General features: G+C 41.1%; 1 protein-coding gene across 2 annotated transcripts in view; it reads right to left on the bottom strand.

Annotated features, from left to right (window-relative positions):
- Nucleotides 1-26,276, bottom strand: part of LOC120997812 (arylacetamide deacetylase-like) — a 104,608-nt gene that overhangs the window by 8,861 nt on the left and 69,471 nt on the right. For both annotated transcript variants that reach the window (XM_040428103.1, XM_040428104.1), the window contains 3 exons: nt 24,556-24,778; nt 9,003-9,072; nt 5,318-5,489 (listed from right to left, as the gene is read on the bottom strand). In XM_040428103.1, the coding sequence (XP_040284037.1) occupies nt 5,318-5,489; nt 9,003-9,072; nt 24,556-24,778 (465 nt within the window). The remainder of the gene's footprint in view (nt 1-5,317; nt 5,490-9,002; nt 9,073-24,555; nt 24,779-26,276) is intronic.

The following is a 26,276-nucleotide window of genomic DNA, read 5'->3' as shown; positions in this document are numbered from 1 at the left end:
GGCCTGCTGTGTAACCTGCACTCCCTGAAGTGTATGGTAGCCGTCATGGCACCTAACAGGTAGAATTTAGCGTAGGAACCCGTCTAACAGAGATCGCCTTGACGCTCGGCAGACGGGCTCAAATAATTTTGTACAAAACGATTTGCCAAGTATCTCGCACTTATAGTGTAGCTCTTGTTATTATTACGCAATTTTGTACTTTATATTACAGTTTATTGTCGCATTGCATGTTTCTGTCTTTTAATGTTGTTCCCTGCCATAGCAATGTGCTACTGCGGTTTAGTAAGTGCTGACTGACCCCCTTTTTTGGCTTTTCTTTGCAGTTTGTACTGGAGGTGTGGCTGCCTCCTCAGTCCTGCACTCCTGACCATCCTGTTTGCCCTATAGGCTGATTTTAATTAGTGTTAGTACATAGTCAGGCCTGCTCCCCCTCACTCACTGAAGCCATGGCACCAGGAGTGAGATAGTTTGTGGACTCTCACTGCAATCCTTGGTAGCCATTTGGCGCCGGTGGTGTCGTGGAGTGGGCCTGCTGTGTAACCTGCACTCCCTGAAGTGTATGGTAGCTGTCATGGCACCTAACAGGTAGTATACAATGCAGGTACGTGGAACCTACACTCCCTGAAGTGTATGGTAGCCGTCATGGCACCTAACAGGTAGAATTTAGCGTAGGAACCCGTCTAACAGAGATCGCCTTGACGCTCGGCAGACGGGCTCAAATAATTTTGTACAAAACGATTTGCCAAGTATCTCGCACTTATAGTGTAGCACTTGTTATTATTACGCAATTTTGTACTTTATATTACAGTTTATTGTCGCATTGCATGTTTCTGTCTTTTAATGCCCTTCCCAACCAGCATCGTACACGTTTTAAACAGACACCAGAACTTAAGGTCTGCTACTGGCGATAATGCCGATCACTAACTTTTAACCCTTCAGATGGCGTGGTCAAACATGACCAGGGCATCTGGACTTGTAAAAACCCAGAAACATGCTATTCCTGGTGTGCTCTGATTCCTTTGGTGAGGATCAGGGGAGCCAGAAGCATTGTGCGTCAGCCTCTGTCCTCCAGAGTGACAAGAGGCTGCCGCACATTAGTTCCTATGCAGAGCCTGCCTTTTCCTATGGAGAGCCTGTAAGAAAACTATTTCCCATACACTCCAATGCTAATGCATTGGAGTGTAAGAGGGAAGCAATCTGATGACTGCTTGTTATAGTTCTGTATGGGAACTATAAAGAAAAAAAAAAGTGTTAAAAAAAATAAATGTTCCAAAAAAATATTCATATCACTTCCCCTTCCCCTGAAAGGAAAATAAAAATACACAGACAATAAAAAAAAAATGCACATCATGGACATCACCATTCGCCATGTGCAAAAACACCCGTACTATAAAAATCAAAAAATATTTTTCCCATATGGCAAACGTCAAAACGGAAAAAAAATGTCCCATACGCTGTTTTTTTTGGTCTCTTCACCACCCACAAATAAAGTAGAAAGTGAAATCACACAACAAAATGGTATAAATGAAATGTGCATTTCGTTCCGCAAGAAATGAGCCCTCACACATAACTACAAAAAGTTATGGGGGTCAGAATATTGCAACAAAAATAAAAAAATATGTTTTTAATTATTTTTTCATCATTGCAACACTTGAAAAACTATTCATATGTAATATTGCCATAATCTTACTAACCTGGAGAATGAAAGTAACAGGTCAGTTTTACTGCATAGGGAACCCCATAAAAACAAACCCATAAAACTGTTGTGGAATTATGTGTTTTTTTTCCTCACTTTCACCCAATTCAGAATTTTTGCAATATTTTGCAATATTAAATATTAGTGCAATTATAAAGATCAACTTGTCCCGCAAAAAAATAAGCCCTCACAGGTTATGGCCCTGGAAATGCAGGGAGTGAAAAACAAAAATGCTAAAATGAAAAGTGTTCGGGGCTGAAAGGGTTAAAACAGCCACTATGCATTATAGACACAATGTTCTGGAGAGGATTCACTGACTTCTATGGGACAGTTTTCTAGGCATGCTCTGTGACTTGTGCAGAAGTCACTGTACTTGGACTGGAAGTAGATAAGCAGTGACCATCACTCATTGTGAATGGAGGATCCTATGTTTTCCATATATAGACAACTAGCAGAAGGATCCGGCTTCGCACAGGTATATTTCATCTATTTTATTTAATGTTTGTGTGTGTCGTTAAAAGATATCGAAAGTATCCACTAAAACAGTGACCTCCACAGCCATCCACCCCTTAATACTGACCCCCCCCCACAGTGCCCCGCCTCCTTAAAATGGATCCTCCACAGCAGCCCACCCCCATAACTTTGACATTCACAGCAGCCTGCGCCTTTAACAGTGAGTTCCACAGCATCTCACCCCTTTGACCGTGACCTCCACAGGAGCCCGCCTCCTTAACAGTGAACTCTACAGCACCCGCCCCTTAACACTGACCATAGGTTACAGTCCCCTTAACTGTGAGCTCCACCATTCCCGGCCCCCTTAACAGAGACCTCCACAGCGACTGCCCCTTTAACAATGACTGCCACAGTACCCAGCTCCCTTAACAGTGACCTCCACTGTACCTACCCCGCTCTCTTGACAGTGACCTCACAGTACCCCGCTGCATTAACAGTGACCTCACAATACCCCTTTAATAGTGGCTTCCACAGTCCCCTCCTTCCTTAGCAGTGACCTCCACTGTGCCTGCCCCTTTAACAATAACATCCACAGGGCCTTCCCCTTTAACAGTGACATCCACAGCGGCCACCCCTTTATTATTAGTGACCTCCACAGTACCCCCTCTCCTTAACAGTGATTTCCACAATAGCCCACCCCCTTAACAGTGACCTCCACAGCAGCTGCCCCCTTAAAAATAGCCTCCACTGCGACCACCCCTTTATTTGTGACCTCTATGATTGCTGGCCCTTTATTTGTAACCTTCACAGTAACCCATCGCGTTAACAGAGCTCCATTCCCTTAACATGTGACCTCTACAGTACCCAGTCGCTTAAAAATGACCTCCATAGCGGACCGTCCCCTTAACTGTGACCTCCACAGCAGCCTGCCCCCTTAACTGTAACCTCAACAGCACTTTGCTCCCTTAACAGTGTCATCCACAGTGCCCTTCCCCTTTAAAGCTGACCTACAGCAGTGAAGAAAAATGGCTGGGTTGTTATGGAAACCTGGTGGAAAACTGTGTGTATGTGGAGACTAAGGGCCTGCGAGCTTCTATTGACTGATAAGGGTCATGTGACCGTGTGTATGGCAGATGGGATATGAGGAGAAAGACCTGCAAGTTTCTATTGGCTAATGTAGGTCATGTGATGGTGTCATATTTGCATTTTTGGGGAATATCTCAGGAACGGTACGTGTTAGAGAGCTAAGACCCGGTCTAAAACTTTCCTGGACACCCGATGTACCTGTGTGCCAAATTTGATGATTGGAAATGCAACGGTGCAGATTACTTTAGCAGACATACATACATACATACACACACTCAGCTTTCTACAGTACAGACCAAAAGTTTGGACACACCTTCTCATTCAAAGAGTTTTCTTTATTTTCATGACTATGAAGGCATCAAAACTATGAATTAACACATGTGGAATTATATACATAACAAACAAGTGTGAAACAACTGAAAATATGTCATATTCTAGGTTCTTCAAAGTAACCACCTTTTGCTTTGATTACTGCTTTGCACACTCTTGGCATTCTCTTGATGAGCTTCAAGAGGTAGTCACCTGAAGTGGTCTTCCAACAGTCTTGAAGGAGTTCCCAGAGATGCTTAGCACTTGTTGGCCCTTTTGCCTTCACTCTGCGGTCCAGCTCACCCCAAACCATCTCGATTGGGTTCAGGTCCGGTGACTGTGGAGGCCAGGTCATCTGGCGCAGCACCCCATCACTCTCCTTCATGGTCAAATAGCCCTTACTTTCAAAGTTTTCCCAATTTTTCGGCTGACTGACTGACCTTCATTTCTTAAAGTAATGATGGCCACTAGTTTTTCTTTACTTAGCTGCTTTTTTCTTGCCATAATACAAATTCTAACAGTCTATTCAGTAGGACTATCAGCTGTGTATCCACCTGACTTCTCCTCAATGCAACCCGGTGGTCCCAACCCCATTTATAAGGCAAGAAATCCCACTTATTAAACCTGACAGGGCACACCTGTGAAGTGAAAACCATTTCAGGGGACTACCTCTTGAAGCTCATCAAGAGAATGCCAAGAGTGTGCAAAGCAGTAATCAAAGCAAAAGGTGGCTACTTTGAAGAACCTAGAATATGACATATTTTCAGTTGTTTCACACTTGTTTGTTATGTATATAATTCCACATGTGTCAATTCATAGTTTTGATGCCTTCAGTGTGAATCTACAATTTTCATAGTCATGAAAATAAAGAAAACTCTTTGAATGAGAAGGTGTGTCCAAACTTTTGGTCTGTACTGTATATTAGATACCTACTCTGTAATGATAATGAGATGACTGTAGAAAAGACATACATACAGAACCAGAATTTTTCGACCAAATATTAGGCTAGATTAGATTAGATTTGGCAGTGAACAGCCCGCTGGATCTCTCTACATTCCGGCATTGCTGGAAGTTACGACATCGCCGTCCGGCCTCATTCACTATAATCGGGCCAGCAGAGATCCAGCCACAGCCCACAAAATGGCTGGACAAAAAACGATGTGTGCATTATAGTGAATGGGGCCAGCTGGTATCAGGTAGCTGCACCCTGTGGAACTAGCCCTAGTAGCCAGTAAGAAAACTGAAGGATTTTAGGAATTTTTTTATTTAATCATGGCATTAAAAATGAAATAGAAAAAAAAATCACCACCAATTTTCAAAATATGTTTACCCTAAAGATTTTATTTAAACATGTTATTTCCTGTTGACACTATCCCTTTAAGCTTCCTTTAGGGGCATTTAGAAATCAATGCTGGACTGAGATCACAAACTTCACCAATGTATCAATGACATAGAAGAACCTTTGGATTAGATTTCCCCTTTAAAGCATTCCATTCCTGTGATTGAAACCAAATAGAGAATGCAGAATGTGATGGAGCATGCCACAATTATTTTTCATACCATCCATGAGAAGAAAGGAAACCCTCTACTACATGTGCCTTCACAGAAGCACCCAGAAGTACAGAATTCTTCAATAGCAAGCTATAGGCATCCTATTATGGAACCATATAACACACATTTCTAATACAACACTATGCATAAAGGCCAAAGTAATAAAAACCATTACAGAGATAACACTGGAAACTGGCAAATAATGTATCTTTGCAGTCTTACCATTTGTGCTACAGCAGCAGCTAAGTTTCCTCCAGCACTGTCTCCAGATACTGCAATACGACTGGGATCTACAGAATACTTTTCTAGAACCTTTTCTTGCAGAAAAAATGTAACTACGTTGTACACATCATCAAACTGGATCGGGAAGTGAAACTTTGGAGCTAGACGGTAACTGTGAAGAAATAAACTTCATATTAAATGCAAGTCATCAAAGGCACTTCAAGATCTAAACTCAAAAGAAATATTTTGAAGATAAAATAGAAAGAAATATCTAGAGATCTACAAAAGAATCAAAACACCAATATTTGCATAATCAGTGATGTACTTCAATCAAATAAACTACACTGATGCTACAGGCCGCTAAGAGATTTTTCAGGGATTTTCTAATATTGATGAGGTCCTCAGTATCAGACTGTGGGAATCTGACCCTGCTGTCTACCAGTTTGAATAATTACAACGGTCTTTCTACCTTCTCATTGTCTATTTAGTAGTGATGGTGCAGGGTACTGCATAAACATCCCATTCACTTGAATTCTACAATAACCTGCACCACATTACTAAGTAGACAACGTGATAACAGACCAGAGGTCTGAAACACGCAGCGGCCAGGCCGTATGCAGCTCCTAAAGGAACCTTTTCTGTGGCCCCTAGCCTAAAACCCTATCAGTTCACAGTGTTCTCCCTGTTCAAGCCACTAGGCCTGAAGCCTATGAGGAAGTACTGCGGATGACATCATGGGGACCTCCTTAAACCAGGCAATTGACATGATAGGGTTGATCATTCTGTAGAAAACAATATATTTCTTTGCCTTGTAGCTGGCATGGTTGTGGAGAAATTAGAAATTATCTTTATGCAAATCAGCAGTTAAAGCACCTAGGGGCGGGCTGTAGCATTTAAACGCCGCTAAAGCTATGCCCCTAGTACTCATTATACTCCCCCCTCAGTTTTGATTGACAGAGCTAATAGCCCTGTGTAATTATGTCAGCCCTTGTAACACACTGACAAATCATTGGTGGTCAAATGCTATATATCCTGTATGGAGTCATTGGTGGGGGCAGAACAAGCGCTGTGCAGGAAGGAGATTATTCTTACCGTTCCATCCTATACTTACTTTCCCATGAAGCTGTGGGCAGCACTGGACCACCAATGATTATCAGTGTGTTACAGCGGCAGGCACCATGACACAGGGCTATAAGGCTTGTCAATCAAAGCTAAGGGGGGGGGGGGGGTATAATGAGCATTAGGGCTGTAGTGTTGCTCGAAGAGGCCCTTTCATTTATCTAGAGACTGAATTGGGCTCGGTTCACATCTGGGCTTTTAAACTCTGTTCTAAAAGAGTTTACCATATCCAGCACAGCCGCATACCACTGCGCATCGCCGGATTCCTATCTGACGAGGATCCAGCCACCTTCTAAGGCCTATTGCACACGACCGTATGGCTTTTTCAGTGTTTTGCGGTCCGTTTTAAACGGATCCGTTGTTCCGTTTTTTGTTTCCGTTGTGTTTCCGTTTCCGTTCCGTTTTTCCGTTCCGTTTTTCCGTATGGCAAATACAGTATACAGTAATTTCATAGCAAAAATTGGGGCTGGGCATAACATTTTCAATAGATGGATCCGCAAAAACGGAACGGATACGGAAGACATACGGATGCACTTCCGTATGCATTCCGTTTTTTTGCGGACCCATAGACTTTAATGGAGCCACGGAACGTGATTTGCGGCCAAATATAGGACATGTTCTATGTTAAAACGGAACGGAAAAACGGAAAAACGGAAACGTAATGCATACGGAACACATTCCGTTTTTTTTGCGGACCCATTGAAATCAATGGTTCCGTATACGGACCGTATACGGACCGCAAAAAACGGCCAGTAAACGGGAAAAAAAAACGGCCGTGTGAAAGAGGCCTAATACAGTATATATGCTCCATGCAGTTTATTTTTGTCCAGTTGAAAGCCGGCATACATGCCGGATACAGAGAATTCCAGCAGTCTGTTTCTCCGCCGCAACACACTGCCGGAATTAAAAGCGCAGATGTGAACCCAGCCGGGTTTTTTTTTTTTTTTCGTTTTTTGCGGTTTCATTTTTCTACCCTATTTTCCGTGAGCCATAACTTTTTATATTTCCAGTCACATAGCTGTATGAGGGCTTATTTTTTGCGGGACAAGTTGTACTTTCATAAAATGTAGTGGGAAGCAGGAAGAAAATTCCAAATGGGGTGGAATTGGAAAAAAAAATCAATCCCTCCACTGTTTTTACGGATTTTGTTTCCACTGCATTTTGTTTATGGCAAAACTGATCCATGCCCTTCATTCTCTGGGTCAGTACGATTACAACGGTACCCCATATGTATAGGTTTTTTATGTGTAAATAATGTAAAAATAAATGTAAACTTTGCGAATTTTTTTTTTTTTTACATCACCATATTCTGACCCCCATAACTTTTTTATACTTATGTCTACTGAGCTACTGAGCTGTTTAGGGGCTCATTTTTTGCGGGACATGTCATAATTTTTTTTTATGCCATCTTGGAGTGTGCATGATTTTTGGATCACATTTTATTTCATTTTTTTGGGTAAGAAAAGCAATGAAAAAATTGCAAATTGGCCATTTTGACCCTTTTTTCCGTTACACCATTCACTGCATTGTATTGTTTATTTTTTTACTTTAATATTATGGCCGTCTTCAGTTGCCGTGATATGCAGGATATTTATATTTATTGTATTTAGTTGTTTTTTTTTATTATACGGAAAGGGGGGTGATTCAAACTTTAATATTTTTTTCTTTTTTATATTTTTTTACTTTTATTTATTTTTATCATTTTAAGGCTCAAATGACCTTATAAATGATGTTTTTTCATTTTGACCTATAAGGAGATTGGCTGGATTTTTGCGCATTCAGGTGCCGTGATTTCACTTGATCACGGCATCTAAAGCATTCAATTACCGCGATCGGCATTATTCCTGGTTGCGGTAATCAGCCGCAGGTCTCTGCTGTTTGAAACAGCAGAGACTTGCCGGCCATGACGCCCGCTGCACGCGCGAGCGGGTGTCATGCTTGCACAGCGCTACCAGCGTCATATATGTACGGCGCTGGTATCAAAAGGGTTAAAGAAAACTAGAGAACTGTTGTGACAAAGCAATGACACCTGTTAGATACTCTATGTTAACCATACATGTAGAATGACAGATAGTAATTTCTGCCAAATCAACAGTACCCAAAATACAAATCTAAACCAGTACCCGAGACCGAATAAAAGATTTTAGCCTTATTTGAAGTGGTTGAAATTTTTATTTACAGCACTTATGTGCTATTACTATGTAAAGTTTCAGTTTTAATGGACCATAGACTTGACATTTTGCACTGAAATCTAAATTATTTAATAACCATAGTAAGTGATACGGAAGACTGGTATCGAAGAGAAAACAGTTAGTGGTGTTTCAGAATTGTCCTGTCCTCATGGCTTCAGTTTTCATTCCTTAATCCTTTGCAATATGCTTTATACTCATTTGACATTAAGTTAATGATTAGTGATATTGTTTGAACTTCAGCATGACTGAGGATCAAAAGTTTAACTGAAAGTCGCATGCACATATTTGGAGTCTGTGCCTGAGGAGGTCATACAGGAGTCTGAAACAAAAGGACAACAGCAACAATAAGCTTTTGAAAAGTAGATAATACCTACTTGATCGACACAATTACAGCATTTAGGTTGTGTGCAGATTGTTTTGATAGTTTGTCATACGGTTTCATGGCTGCAGGACAGTCAGATAACAAACAAGGATCAGATTAATTCATTCTATGTACCAGAAAATTGCATAACACTCCAATATATTTATAGAAACATGACTCTCAAAGATACTTTACAGATTAAATATTTCATTATGTGGAAATGTGAAAGTCCTACCAGTGGCCTCCAAGTTATATAAGTTTCTATGGCTGCTCTGTTTTTATATTTAGAATTTCCTCCACGATAGTAGCATGCTTATCACTAGTACAATGGGCAATGACAATGAAGTTTCAGGACTTGCGCACCATTTTTGCAGGAAGATAGGAAGTTGTTAACCAAACTTGTATGACCACATATGGTGCTATCTAACCAAAAGACTTAAAGTCGTAATTCATTTACATATCCCACAATGATCCCCATTTTGTGACGTTATATGCTGTTTTATTTGTTTATTGTCCTTGTGTATATATATATATATATATATATATATATATATATATATATATATATATATAGAGAGAGAGAGATATATGAAAATTATTTTACAACAGACAAACCAAAGACATCCATTTGTAGACAGCACTGTTTTGGGGATTCTAGCCCCTTAACAGTACTGAGCAAAGTACTGGTTGGCTGGATGAGATACCTTACCTTACCTGGGACGCATAACTATATCCAGAACGGGATGCCCAAAGTGAGCAGAGAGCAGCTGCGCATACACAGACACCTTCCATTGGTGGGACTTCCAAAAAAGGAAAAGTGCTGCCTCAGCTACTTACGACACTCCTATAAAAGTGAATAGAGAGAAGGATATGCATGTTGGGTGCACTGTTCATTCACTGCTATAGAACTTCAGAAAATAGCAGAACACGTTCGCTCAGCTATTTTTGGAACTCCCATAGAAGTGAATGGAGGACACACCATGCATGCGCAGTGTGCTCTCCTTCAATTCAAGGGCCTCGTTCTGGAGATAGGAGCAGGTCGCAGAGGTGGGACCTGCACCTATCTGACATTGATGGCATCTCTTTGTGAAATACCATCAACGTCTGAGTTGGAAATATATTCAAAGTCATTTTACACTGGATATTCACTAAGACAATTATTGGGAATGAGCATTAGTAGAAGCGCTTATTTCTCATAATGGTCCGATGTAAATGTGCTGCTGATCACCTGAGGAAGAGCAAACATTGGGGGATTGTATTTTTTAGCCGTTCTCCAAAAATCATCATTTCTGGACAGTAGATCATTCTACATAAACAGGCATCTGCTGTCCAGAAACAACAAATCTGTATCAGAATGTGAATTTGTAGTAGTGATTGCCCATCCTCCTACGGAGGAGATGAATTTATAAGTTCATGCAGCTATCACCACTACCAATGATTGTACAGGGAATTAGTGGAAACATTTAATCTGTTCCCAATAATTGCCTTTAAATTTTTCCTGAGCAAAAAGGACGATTAGACACAGCCCAGGGAAGCGGGTGTTGATTTCAATTTACAGAGATGCTTGGATGAGACAGAGGCTGGAGATGTAGCTATAAGAGAAATAAATAGGCGCACCAAAGGGTGAGTATGTTAAAGTATTCTGATAAGCAATGTACCGCCAACTGGCGGATTACGTTATAGTTGTGCATACGGTAGGTCATAGACGCTAATACAAATTAATAATACAATTGAATAATCGAATAATTTAAGGTCCCTAAGGCTTGTGAAGCAAACTGGCCCTCTTGTGTCAAGAAAAATGCACTTGTCAGCATCCCTTAATCGTAGTAGATAATGGATCAGCTGCATCAAGTGCAAAGTGATGAGTCCAATCATGTGACTGAATTGCAGTCACATGATAAGTTGTCTAGGAGCCGGGGACGCTTAGTCTTAACTCCTTAAGGACACAGCCTTATTTCACCTTAACCTCTTAAGGACATAGGGCGTACAGGTACGCCCTTGTGCCCTGGTACTTAAGGACACAGGGCGTACATGTACGCCCTGTGTATTTTCGATCACGGCCGCGCGGCGGGCGGTGATCGGAACCCCGTGCCTGCTCAAATCATTGAGCAGGCACTTGGGGCAAATGCGCCGGGGGGTCCGGTGACCCCCCCATGTATGCGATCGCAGAAAACCGCAGGTCAATTCAGACCTGCGGTTTTCTGCGTTTCCGGGTTGTTCGGGTCTCTAAAGACCCGATAACCCGGAACAGGATGGTGATGGTGGTGTGATTTCACCCCACCAATCACCATCCAGCGATCCTGAGTGGTGATGGTGACATCACCACTCAGGATCGCTTCCTGATTGGTCTGTGGGCGGTCCGGCGGCAAATTCAAAAGAGGCAGGCGCACCTCTCTTCCTCCTTTTGTGTTCCGGAGCCGGAGGAGAGAGGAGCTGCCTGCACGTGTGTCTGCCAGCACCCCCAGGACCCGATCTGTGCCCCCAGGACCCGATCTGTGCCCCAGCACCCCCCATCAGGTACATAGGGACAGCATAGGGAAAGTTTGGTTTAGGCAGGGAAAAAAAAGGGAAAGTTAGTTTTTGAACTTTTCTAACTTTTATTGCATCACCCTAAGTTAGGGTGTCTGGGGTCCACAGCACAGCTGTGTGACCCTAGACCCCCAGGGGTGCTGCCACTTGCCCCCCCCTTCCCCCTGCCCCCCCCCCACCTTTTTTGGGGTGCATTTTTTATTTATTTTTTTGTGTACGCTGATTGTGGCCGGCACTTAGTGTCCGGCCACTGTTAGCGCATCGCACACCCCACCGCTGATCAACTTCGGACGGTTGATCAGCGGTTTTGATTTTTTTTCCCCACATTTTTTGCATTTTTTTTAGTTAGTTTATTTTATTTTTTTTCTGTTAGTTTTAGGGTGAGTTCGTGAACACCCGTGCCCCCACACACACGCACACAAAATAAAGAGTTACACACACGCACATATACACGCAGACACACACTCCCCTATGGCCCGCCGGACGTTCTCGGCCGAGGAGGCATACGCCCAGCTTGCCTCCGACTCCGAGAGTCCCAGTGAGGATGAGGATGACCCCACATTCCTGTTGTCATCCGCATCCTCCTCATCATCTAGCGATGATGATGAGCCCCCAAGGCGGCGGAGACGCCGCCAGGCGGAGCAAGGGGACCGCCATGTTAGGGACCCTGTGGCCCACACTAGTACGAGCAGCTCTGGGGCTCGTACTGGTTTCCCGGCCCACCAGTTAAATCCACCGGAGCCCCCTGCCGGTGAACTTGTCTGGTGTAGCCCAGAGCGATACGAGCCTGTGATTCCTGATTTTGTAGGCCAATCAGGAATCCAGATTTCCACAGTGGGCTACACTGAATATGACTTTTTTTGTCATTTTTTCAGTGACCCACTGGTAAATCTGATGGTGGAGCAGACGAATCTGTACGCCCAACAGTTCGTCGCTCAACACCCGGGCTCCTTTTTGGCCAGGCCCGGTGGCTGGACGCCGGTCAGTGCAGCCGAAATGAGGACATTTTGGGGCCTCGTGCTGCATATGGGCCTGGTCAAAAAACCCAGTGTCAGGCTGTACTGGAGTGGGGACGTCCTATACCAGGCCCCACTTTACAGTACAGCCATGACACGCTCCCGATAATGCAGCATGTCCCCCCCGAGGTGATCCTGCCCATGACCGTCTGTATAAGATACGGCCGGTCATCGATCACTTTGGGGCCAAATTCATGGAGGCCTATGTACCTGGAAGGGAGGTCGCGGTTGATGAGTCTCTCATTGCGTTCAAGGGGAGACTCATTTTCCGCCAGTATGTGCCCTCCAAGCGGGGCGAGGTATGGCGTAAAGCTATACAAAATTTGTGAGAGTACCTCAGGGTACACTTACAAATTTCGTGTGTACGAGGGGCGAGATTCCCGGATTCAACCCCCAGAATGTCCCCCCACTCTGGGTGTTACCGGGAAACTTGTGTGGGACCTTATGTACCCACTGCTGGATAAGGGTTACCACCTTTACGTGGATAACTTTTATACCAGTATCCCCTTGTTCCAGTCCCTTGCCGCCAGATCCACGTCCGCTTGTGGGACCGTGCGGAAAAATCAACGCGGCCTCCCTGCCCACCCCCTCCAGGTACCTATCCCCAGGGGTGAGACCCGTGCCCTTACCACTGGAAACCTGTTGCTGGTCAGGTATAAGGACAAGAGGGATGTCCTTATGCTGTCCACAATTCATGGTAACGGCATCACCCCTGTCCCTGTGCGAGGTACCGCGGCAACGGTCCTCAAGCCCGATTGTATCGTCGCCTACAATCGGTATATGGGAGGAGTTGATCTCTCTGATCAAGTCCTCAAGCCATATAATGCCATGTGCAAAACCCGGGCATGGTACAAAAAAGTTGCGGTCTACTTGGTGCAGGTTGCCATGTACAACTCTTTTGTACTATCCCGAAGCGCTGGCAGCACAGGGACATTCCTCCAGTTCTATGAGGCAGTCCTCAAGGCCCTGATCTTTTCGGACCGGGAAAGAGCAGGCCGGAGTACCTCGGGAACTGTAGGTGCCCGGATCGTCCCTGGCCAACACTTTCCAGGTGTGGTCCCCCATACTGGAAAGAAGGGACGAACCCAAAAAAAGTGCAGAGTGTGTCGCAGGAGGGGGATACGGAAGGACACGACTACTCAGTGCGACACGTGCCCCGATCATCCGGGCCTCTGCATTGACGGTTGCTTCAGGGAGTATCACACTTCCATGGAGTACTAAATTTATATCCCAATTTAGCACTGACATCGGATAAAAAAAAATGGTTCTCAGACCTGAGACACCCAAAAAAACTAAAATAATTTATTAAAAGTAGACATATTAGGTATCGCCGCGTCGGTAATAATCTCCTCTATAAAACTACCCCATGACCAACCCCCCCAGATTAACACGGTCAAGAAAAAAAAAAAAAAAAAGTGCAAAAAAAGTTTTTTTTTGTCACCTTACATAATAAAAAGTTTAATAGCAAGCGATCAAAAAGTCATATAGCCCCCAAAATAGTGCCAATAAAACCGTCCGCTCATCCCGCAAAAAATGAGCCCCCACATGAGATAATTGGATAAATTTTTTTTTTTTAAAATGACCCTTAGACTTTAGAGATACCCAAAAAATAATTTGTATCAAAAAAGGTAATATAGTCTAAAACCTAAATAATTGCAAAAAAAGTAGACTTATTAGGTATTGCCGCGTCCGTAAGAATCTCCTCTATAAAAATACCTCATTACCCAACCCCCCAGATTAACATGGTCAAAAAATAAAAATTAAATAGGTGCAAAAAAAGAATTTTTTTGTCACCTTACATAACAAAAAGTTTAATAGCAAGCGAAAAAAAAGTCATATAGCCCCCAAAATAATGCCAATAAAACCGACCGCTCATCCCGCAAAAAATGAGCCCCCACATGAGATAATTGGATAAAAAATAAATTTTAAAAATGAACCTTAGACTTTAGAGATACCCAAAAAAAAGATTTGTATCAAAAAAGATAATATAGTCAAAAACCTAAATAATTGTAAAAAAAAAAGTAGACTTATTAGGTATTGCCGCGTCCGTAAGAATCTCCTCTATAAAAATATCCCATTACCTAACCCCCCAGATTAACACGGTTAAAAAAAAAAAAAAAACGGTGCCAAAACCGCTATTTTTGGCACTTTTCCATTTCAATCCGTTTTTTCCGGTAACAAAACAAGGTTTAACAACCAAACAAAACTTAATATTTATTACCCTGATACTGCAGTTTACAGAAAAACCACATTTGTGGTCGTAAACTGCTGTATCAGTAAAAGGGAGGCCGCAAAAGGAAAGGACTGACATGGTTTCTGGAAGGCCGATTTTGATGGCCTTTTTTTATTGACACCATGTCCCTTTTGAAGCCCCCCTGATGCACTCTAGAGTAAAAACTCCCCAAAACTGACCCCATCTAAGAAACTACACCCCTCAAGGTATTCAAAACTGATTATACAAACTTTATTAACCCTTTAGGTGTTCCTCAACAGTTAATGGCAAATGGAGATGAAATTTCAGAATTTAAATTTTTGGTAACCTTGCCTCACAAAAATGTAATATAGAGCAACCAAAAATCATATTTACCCTAAAAATAGTCCCCAGAAAAATGCCACCTTATCCCGTAGTTTCCAAAATGGGGTCACGTTTAGGGAGTTTCTACTCCAGGGGTGCATCAGAGGGGTTGAAACAGGACACGGTGTAAATAAACCGGTCCATAAAAATCAGCCCTCCAAAAACCAAACGGCGCACCTTTCACTCTACGCCCCGCTGTGTGGCCGTACAATAGTTTACGGCCACATATTGGGTGTTTCTGTAAACGGCAGAGTCAGGGCAATAAAGATACAGTCTTGTTTGGCTGTTAACCCTTGCTTTGTTAGTGGAAAAAATGGGTTAAAATGGAAAATAAGGCAAAAAAATGAAATTTTCAAATTTCATCCCCATTTGCCAATAACTCTTGAGCAATCCCCATTTGCCAATAACTCTGTAGTTTGCAGAAACACCCAATATGTGGCCGTAAACTACTGTACATGGTAGGGCGTAGAGGGAAAGGTGCTCCGTATGGTTTTTGGAAGGCAGATTTTGCTGGACTGGTTTATTTACACCATGTCCCATTTGAAGCCCCCCTGATGCACCTCTAGAGTAGAAACTACTTAAAAGTGACCCCATTTTGGAAACTACGGGATAAGGTGGCAGTTTTGTTGGGACAATTTTTCGGGAAATTATTATTTTTGGTTTATCTATATTACATTTTTGTGAGGCAAGTTTACCGGAAATAGAAATTCAGAAATTTCATCTCCATTTGACAATAACTCTTGTGGAACACCTAAAGGGTTAACGACATTTGCAAAATCAGTTTTGGATACCTTGAGGGGTGTAGTTTCTTAGATGGGGTCGCTTTTATGGAGTTTTTACTCTAGGGGTGCATTAGGTAAGCTTCAAATGGGACATGGTGCCAAAAAAAAAAAGGCCATCAAAATCTGCCTTCCCGAAACCATACGGCATTCCTTTCCTTCTGCGCCCTGTCGTTTGTCATACAGCAGTTTACGACCACATATGGGGTGTTTCTGTAAACTGCGGTATAAGGGTTATAAATATTAAGTTTTGTTTGGCTGTTAACCCTTACTTTGATATTCGAAAAAAACTGATTAAAATGGAAAATTTTCCCAAAAATTGCTTTTTTGGCACCGTTTTTATTTTTTATTTTTTACCATGTTCATCTGAGGGGTTGGGCGGGTATTTTTATAGAGCAGATTCTTACGGACGCGGCGATGCCTAATATGTCTACTTTTTATTTATTTATTTATGTTTTACACTATATTATCTTTTTATAAACAAAAAAAATAACATTTTACTATCTCCAAATTCTAAGAGTAATTTATTTATTTATTTTTAGCCGATTATCTTAGGTAGGGGGCTAATTTTTTGCGGGATGAGAGGATGGTTTTATTGGCACTATTTTAGGGGGCATATGACTTTTTGATCGCTTGCTATTACAATTTTTGGGATGTAAGGCTACTTTCACACTAGCGTTCAGAGCGGGTCCGTCTGATGTTTCATCAGACGGATCCGCTCCTATAATGGAGACGTTTGCATCCGTTCAGAACGGATCCGTTTGCATTATAACTTAGAAAAAATTCTAAGTGTGAAAGTAGCCTGAACGGATCCGTCCAGACTTTACATTGAAAGTCAACGGGGGACAGATCCGTTTGAAGATTGAGCCATATAGTGTCATCTTCAAGCGGATCCGTCCCCATTGACTTACATTGTAAGTCTGGACGGATCCGCTTGCCTCCGCACGGCCAGGCGGACACCCGAACGCTGCAAGCAGCGTTCAGGTGTCCGCTCGCTGAGCGGAGCGGAGGCTGAACGCTGGCAGACTGATGCATTCTCAGCGGATCCGCGTCCACTGAGAATGCATTAGGGCTGGACGGTTGCGTTCGGGGCCGATTGTGAGCCCCTTCAAACGGAGCTCACGAGCGGACACCGGAACGCAGGTGTGAAAGTAGCCTAAGATGGCAAAAAAAACAGTTTTTTGCACCGTTTTTATTTTATTTTTTTGACCTGTACACCCTGTGTCCTAAAGAGGTTAAAGGGATTTTGTCACTTCAGCAAGTGGCATTTATTATTTAGAGAAAGTTAATACAAGGCACTTACTAATGTACTGTGATTCATATTAAATCCTTTGCTGGCTGGATTCATTTTTCCCTCAAATTATACACTGCTCGTTTCCATGGTTACGACCACCCTGTAATCCAGCAGTGGTGCCCGTACTTGCACACTATAGGAAAAAATGCTGGCCTCTGGTGACCGGGACAGCGGGAGCTCACATAGGCTGGTGCTTTTTTATAGTTTGCAAGCACAGCCACCACTGATGGATTGCAGGGTGGTCATAACCAAGCATGATGGTGAGGTTGTTACAAAAAAGGAAAATGCTATTTATGTACCTTAAAGGGGTTCTCCGGGAATTTTGAAAATGAAAATACTTAAATATTACTTTATTATAAATATATTCCCAATCCAAAATAAGTTTCATTAGTTCTAATGGCTTATTTTGTCTAGGGAGCAATCATTAGGAGTAGAGATGAGCAAAGTTCTAAAAAATTCAATTTGTCTGCTTCGCTCAATTTCACAAAGAAATTTGCTTCATGATAAATTACTTTGTCACGAAGCGCATTTCTTTGCGAGTAGAGGGTGCAATGACAGTAAATGGAGATGGTGCCGTCCCCGTCATTGAACCTCTCAGATGCACCGTTCAGCGCTGATCGAGATGATCATTGAGGGCTGTCAGGGTTTAATCTATAAAAAAAATACTAACCTTATCCATTTGCTTGCGAAAAGTCAGCCGTGGCTATCTTTATTGAAGATCCAGCGCAAAATCTTGCGGTGTGCTTCATATGTTACCGAGCACGAGATTTGCCTCGAGATCTTCAATCAAGGTGGCCGTGGCGGACTCTTCGCATGCATAATGGATGTGGGAAGAATTTTACGCAAAATTGATTTGTTACCACGAAGCACAAGGAAATTCGCCTTCGCAGCGAATCAAATTTTCACTGAAATTAAAATCGAAGTCCACTTTGTGAACTTCTATTCACACAACCCTAATTAGTACAACCAAAACATGCCTGCTCAACAGTTTTACCAAATTTGATCATATGATTATATCTAGAGTTTTGTTATATGAAATGGATATTCCCAACAAGAAAATTAACAAATTATATTGTGACTTTTATTGATTTGCCACAGGTAATGTCAAATACTGGATACATAAATGTATGAAGGCCAGTCCAGACCAGGTGTTTCCCAAAGGGAACTAGTTCCATCCACCCATCCATATCTCAAACTCAGTCAGTACTTAAAGGGGTTGTCCAGGATCAAACTTGTCTGGGATCAAAACATCTTACTCACCTTTAGTAGCACAGTCTATGTTCCCAAGATGGTTTTAGGTAGCTTTACACTGGAGCATGGCTCCTACAGTCCCCAACAGATTGTTTACATATCTGTTTATCTGTGCGATCACTTTCTGCTGCACTGCACTGTCACTGAATACAAGAAAATAATCACTTCCGGCCAAGAATTTACAGGTTGAAAATGGGGCTTGAGAAATATGTTCAAAAGGTAGTACATGCATGTTTGTAATGTGTATGTCAGTAGATTACTATTAGACCAATGTCCCCAATCCCGGACAACTCCTTTAATAAGGTAGCTCAACAAAGGGTTTTTTGCAAATGTAATGTACCCCTAGGGCAGCCGTCTTCCAGGCCCAGGTTATTTATCAATAGCAGTAAGCAATCAAAAGGGTCCAAACAGTACAGGCAGTTCCATTGTGAAAAAGAAGCAATCTGTTCCACCTATATCTCCAAGCCTGGCCCTTGTCCAGTATACAGGTCCCAGTCGATATCGCCTTGATGGAACTTCCTTTGCCCCATAACACCCATCTCGCTAGCCTTGTCCGTCTACATCCATTAGCGCTTTCCATATACCACTTGGTCATCAAACTTTGTAATTAACACTGCCCATAATGGCCATTCAGTTTTTTCTAATCCTACCCACAGGAGTAACTGTGAGTATGCTCTACTCAACCTGCCTTCCACATCATATCATTCTTGATCAATATGGTAGTGCTGAACAGGGGCAGATTGACCATAGACCTTACAGGTAAATTTCCCAGTGGACCGATGCCCAGGGGGCAGCCTGAGCTCTCCTCACAGTCGGCCAGTGGAAGTTTTTGGGGATGTATTTTGTCCTGCTAGTTGCAATATTTTGTGAAGGACTGTGATATTTGGCTCTGTTGGGGTTCTTTTCGGTATAATGTGCAACAATATGGTATTGCTGGCCCTGCCTTCCATCAATTTGGACGGAACTACTTTTAGTATTTTTTCCAGGGCCACTTAAAGTTCCCAGTCCGCCTCTGGCACTGAACATCGCAATGTACAGCCATCTACTGTACTTTGGTAGACCAAAGGGAGGGTAGACTCATCACTATTCACAACCACACTCCCCTGCCTTCGCTGGATGAACTGTCCACATCCACAGTTGTTAGCCTGGATTCCACATCTCAATTTCTATCTTATTTGTTAGCCCTAGCTCCACTTATCAAGCAGTTATCAACATACCCAATAATGAAGAGACCAAAAACAAAAATACAGAATTTTCTCAAACCCTTAGGTCCCAAACCTTTGAAAAGAAAAAAGAAAAGGTAGGAGAGGATGCAGAGGAGGCAGCATAAAAAGAAACATACAACAAACCCATTGTTATTAGCAGAACCAAGAACTACAGTATGAAGAAAAAGTAAAAATCTTCAATCTTTCTTCTTATCCTTTATCTACCCAGGGCATACTGTATTGCTCTTAGGCTGTTCATCAGCCAAAATCAATGAGTTTGACCTATTTGTTGAACACTCCGTTACGAAAATTTACTTTAAAACAACATTTTGCCATCACAAAGGACCCCATAAAGAAACCTCCAGCCCCTATGCCATTGACCTTTTAGACTGAATCAGAAATAATCCAAACAAGTTTGAAACCACCTTCCAGTTTCTATCCTGTACATAAAGGCAGTTTTATTTATACTTTTTTTTTGCCTTAGTATCCGAGACGTTCCAATCTATTAACCAAAACCATAGTGTTACTGACAATTTTAGTCCTCAAGAAAGACTGCTCCTCAAGCAACTTATGAAAAACGACAGCATTGTGATCCGTATTGCGGATAAGGGAGATAGTATTGTTGTACAAGACTTTGGTGACTACCTCAAAGAAACACTGAATCCTTATGGATACACATTTTTACGATATTCTGGATCACGATTCCAGAGCGGCCTATACTGAAGAAAGGAAAATAATCCCCACAAAAGAAAAATAATATATCCTTATCAGAATCTAGCACTTACAACATTTTACCACCTCAAATTTGGTAAAAATTTCCTCATAATTTATTGTACCATGTTGATTTTATGCTACTACAGTAGGTGTTAATTAGAATTTTTGTTTGAGGGACTCATCATCCCTTATCAATTTACTTTGTGGCATCCAATGGAAAGATACATACCTATGGCTTACCCTTGATGTGTCTGCCCTCTATACCAACATTCCTCACAACAAAGTTAAGAATGTGTTGCCAAATATTTACATGACGACCCATGGATGTCAAAAGCCCAAAGGAACTTTATACTAGCGAGTATTTAGTTTATACTTGCTTGTCTTCAGTTTTGAGGTCAAACTGTACAGGAAAACGTGGGGCACTACAATGGGCACACATTTTGTCCCAAGTTTTGTAGTTTTATATATGGGCTTTTTTGATGACCAAGTCATCTATTCTCAAAACAAATGGAGGAACAAGATCATCCTGTATCGTCGGTAAATGGCACCCATTATAAAATAAGGAATATCAACAAACCGTATAGTCAGTTGAAAAGAATAAGAATAAATTGCATTTTGGGCAGTGATCATAGAATGCAGAGACAGTTATTGATCCACAGATTCAAACAATCAGCTTTTAAAAAAGCCGTGGGCAATAAGGATGACTTTATTTTAATATTTTTTACAACATATAACAAAATTCATGAGAAATTTAAGAAGATTTTAGCAAAATATTGGCATATACTCAAACAGGCCCTGATTCTGAAAGATAGAATTCCCAGTAAATAGAGACTCACTTTTCGACGGTCCAAAACATTAAAAAAAATGTATTGCCACCAAGGAAGTTAAAAGCTTTAAAACCCCAGATTACCAATATAGGGGAACAAACAAGTCAAGAGAGGAGCTTATAAATGCAGGCGTTGAAGATGTAAATGCTGTGAGACTGTCTCAACCTCACAGGCCTTTAAGAGCCATACGACTTGGGAATTCTTTAAAATAAATGACCATTTGTATGTGGGCTGGACAATACAACCACTACATTTGAGGTTGAACAAACATCCGTCCAATATCATTAAAGGCAACTCAAAATATACCGTCTCCTGACATGCCTCTCAATCTCATGGAAGTGATTAAGGGTTTTTCAGTTATACCTACTGAGCAAATTCCTATTCAATTTAAAAACAGGTTCCACTAACTTATAAAAGAGAGAAATGTTTTGGATCTACAAGCTGAACACGTTAGCCCTACATGGGTTAAATGAAGCCCTAGAAATTAACTTATAAGTAGTATATGGGCTAGTCCTCATACAGTCCTAGCATTGTAGAATGCGGTTACCCCTATCTTCAATAACAATGTCCCTTCTTTATAGGGTGGTCTCTAGTTCTTACATTAGGGTTTAGTCTTCTTTATTTAGTTATTTTATTATTATACATATATGATGTTAAAGGGGTTGTCTCACTTCAGCAAATGGCATTTATAATGTACAGAAAGTTAATACAAGGCACTCACTTATGTATTGTGACTGTCCATATTGCTGGCTTCATTCATTTTTCCATCGTGTTAGTCATTGCTCATTTCCATGGTTACGAACGCCCTGCAATCCAACAGCGGTGGCCGTGCTTGCACACTAAAGGAAAAAGCGCTGGCCTCTCTGGTGGTCAAGACCGTGAGAGTGCACATAAGATGGTGCTTTTTCCTATAGTGTGCAAGCACAACCACCGTTTTTGGATTGCAGGGAGGTCTTAACCATGAAAACGAGCAATGTATAATGTGTTGGAAAAATGAATACAGCCAGCAAAGGAAGCAATATGGATAATCACAATACATTAGTAAGTGGCTTGTATTAACCTTCTCTACACAGTATATATTATTTGCTGAAGGGAGACAACCCCTTTAAATACTTTTGTGTTACAAAAGGACAAAAGTATTAAGTCAGTAATATCTTTATTGGCTAAGAAAAAAAAATCTGTTTGCTTTCAGAGCAAAGAGCCCTTTTATCAGGCAGAATACAAAAACACATTATTTTGTATACTGCCTGATGATGGAGCCTGCAAACAGAATTGTATTTAGTTAGCTAATACAGGAATCACTGCCATAATACTTTTGTCTTTTTTACCGCAAACGTATTTAACATTACATAGATTTTTCTGGTTAACATGGTACAACGATATTTTTGCTATACATCAATATTATACATAAATACTGTATATGATATATGGGATTTTATTTATTTTATACATGTTGTTCCTTTACCAGCAATAGTTGACAAGTCTATTTACCTAAACCTGTGGGTCCTTATATAGACAATTATGATGTGTTTTGTTTTTGCAAGTGATTGGTTTATCATCTCTATCCCATTTCTTAAAGGGAACCTGTCATCAACGTTATGCTGACCTCACTGAGAGGGGCGTAAAGTAGTGACAGGAATGCTGATGTCAGCGGTGTGTCTCTCATGAGCTAAAAGTAAGTGGTTGCTGAGAACCAGCATCATAATTATTGCAGCCCAGGCCTTGAAAAGAGTCACATCTACCTGAGAAGAGTCCTGGTTATTCCTATTCTCCTGCTCTCCCCGTCCATCTGCTGATGATTGGCAGTTCTCTCCTAGAGAGAAAGGGAGAAAACTCGGTAGAAGCCTGTCAGACATCAGCAGGAGATGAGGGATAACCAGGACTCTTCTCAGGTGGCCGGGACTCTTTTCAAGGCCTGGGCTGCAATGATTATGATGCTGGTTCTCTGCAACCACTTACTTTTAAATGTGTTGGCATCATGTGACTGGAAATTTTATCTGGAGATATTCCCTTGTGTTTGGAATACCATGCTGCTAACACAAATTCTGGCCTCTGTATTATGTTCTAATTTTGGAACTTCTCTCCTTACACAAATTAATCAGGATACCAGAAAGAGCTTTATAATATTAAATGCTTAGGATTGATGATTCCTTTTCCCCTCTTATTAAAATGTAATAAACAGTGCAAAGTTGCTGTTTTTTCCAGATCATTCCCCGATTCCCCCCAAAGAGTTTATCAATACGTTTTATGTTCCCAAAAATGTTTCTATGGCTTTTGGAATGCAACGACATAAAAACTGTGTGTGGGGAATTTATCATGAGGGTCATATTTAAAGTCAGTTTTACTTGAGTCTGAGTTGACATACTTTGTCCCCCACACCAATTAAAGGAACAGCGGATAAAATACACAGAACAAACAGGACCATGTAACTAACTTGATCACAAGTAAATATTAACTACATTCCAAGGTGTATACTAATGCTGGAACAGGTGCCTAATAATACCAATCTAAAATCCTAAACTAGGATACAATAAACCATGAGTATATACCAGCAAAATAAATCTATGTAAAGTGCATAGTGCCAAAACAATCAATAGACAACAAAGGAGAGTAGGTAAAAGTAAAAGATACCGACCAGAATGGTTCCCAAAAACCCCAACGCACGTTTTGTTTGTAGCTTCTTCAGGAAATGTGAGATTTTCTGTGCGGATTTGCGTACAGAAAATCCACACCATAGATGATGTACATTGTATTCTATGAGAATTTAAAATTTCTGTGCGGATTTTAACATCCGCAGCATGTCAATTTCTTTTATTTTTCCTGTCTGGATTTTCTCCATTCACTTCAATGGGGATAGTAAAATCCGCATGCAGAAAATCCGCACCATATCCGCATATCCCTGCAAACACCTGCGGATTTCAGTGCGGATTGTCCGCACATAAATCCTGAATGTGTGCATTTACTCTTAACCTAACACTTTTTACAACATCCCACTACTGGAATGAGTTTGTAACTTTTTTGTGACTTTTTAAAAAAATTGCAGTGATAATTCTGAAGTGAAATTAACATAGCTAACCACAAAATCCCCCACCTAATTTTCAAAACTGGAGTGAAAGTGAATGCAAATAGGCACAAATTATTGCACCAAAAGTCCAAAAACTTGCAAACGTCCTTTCTTGTGACTGTTTAAAGCCAGAATTCTGGAGTGTAGGACATGATAAATTGTCTCCTACTGTATGTTTTTGAGTAGGTAGCAAAATATAGAACAACTATGCATAATTGCTATCACCATAATTAATTGAGGGAAGTGGTCCTTTACAAAAAGTAGACGAGTACCCCTGGTCTATACAGTATCCTTCTAGATTTCATTACTTACCTGCACTTCCTAAGCACCATCCGCCACCATGAATGTAGACAATTGCTCTTCTCAATGCTTTTGACTGCTCTTTAGGTATATATAAACGGACTGGAACGTTGTTAAATGATGTGTCTGTGACAATAACATGGTTATCAGATGTGGGCTCTGTGTGTTCGGCATGCGTTAAAAGCATCATCACATCCATGTAATGCTTCACCCCAAAAATCTCTGCCACGGTAGCCTGGGATTAAGATACACAAAGCACATGTAAGCAAGTGCTAATGTAAAGACAAAGCATAAAAAATAGCAAAAAATTGTCATAAGAACTGTTGCAAGTGGCATGTGCAGTAGTCAAAGGCTGAAATGTTTTTGAGACTGCTTTGTTCAATGCCCTATGATCTCTGGTAAGATATGCCAACTGGATCCAGTCTAGGACAAGGGCCCATCATCACACTTATCACCATTTAAAAATTCTGAATCTATAAGAAGGGCCGATGTTCTCCTAACTGGAACTAAACTTTAAGAACTTTGACATATGTTGCATCAATGTGACTGAAGAATTTTATGCTACAAAATTCAAGTATATGTGCCACAGGTTAGATTTAGATTACAGATTGTGTCCGTTTTAGAGTCATATTACAAAAATGTATCATGAGTTATGAGACATTGTAAGGAGAATGAACAATATTGAAAACTTCAGCTGAATCAATGGCAACCTACTCTTAAAATTAGTCATAGCAACAAGGATGAGATGACTATTAGTTACATAAATATATACAGGTAACTCCAAAACACTTAGATTTGGCAACATGCATAAAAACTAATAGTAGGCAATCACATTGCTGCTTTAAAATTAATTTTATAAAAAGGGGCTTAAAAGATTGGTCTGCTGAGAGATAATTACTGTACCTTCAAAATGCTTGCCCTAAGTCCTGCAAATGCTACCCCTGGCAAACACCTGTTTTTGCAGAGAGAAGCCATGATGGACCAGGCTATTCCACAGCAGTGGTCATTTATACAATACTCAATATATTCAAGTCCACTATAATAGGAGTTACTTCTACAGAATGACTCTTCTTCCTGGATCACAGTAGGGTGCCACAGGCAGGGAAATCCGCCCTCTACAACATTCGGATGCCCTATAAGAGCATATAGACATGGGTTGTCTTCTGGAGACAACCCTTTTTAAAACCAATGCTTTTGAATCTGATTGGTTGCTATGGACTACTCATCTATTTTCCATGGCATTATAAATCTCCATTTTTAAAAAAAATAAAAATAAAAAAAAATTCTAAACAGCAAATTTAAAATACAGTATATAGACCTTCATGTATATAACAATCAATTAAAGAAAACCAATAAAACAATGTTAGGGGTTAGTCATTCTTATTCTAAATCCCATAATTTTAAACACTTAGGTCACTGTGCATCAGAACCTAGGTGACAATCCATAAAGCTTGGTATGCAAAATGGGACAGTACTCCAGTCCCCTTTTATTGTAAATGACCAGGTATGGAAAGAGTAGGAATAATATAACTTCTTGATAAAGGTACAGAAGCTAAGTAGACTCTGCTAATGCCAATGCTCATACAGGTCAAAGTCGTAAAGATTGTTAAAATAACAGAAAAAAGGTGACATCCCCAGTAGCTAGTAATTTATTTCTCTGTATGGGGTTCTACATTGTTGAACACACCAGGCAACACATGAAGTTCAAAAAGCCATATCTACAAGGACACAAA

This window comes from Bufo bufo, chromosome 4, assembly GCF_905171765.1.
Source record: "Bufo bufo chromosome 4, aBufBuf1.1, whole genome shotgun sequence".
Taxonomy (NCBI): domain Eukaryota; kingdom Metazoa; phylum Chordata; class Amphibia; order Anura; family Bufonidae; genus Bufo; species Bufo bufo.
This window is presented reverse-complemented; position numbering and strand designations above follow the sequence as displayed.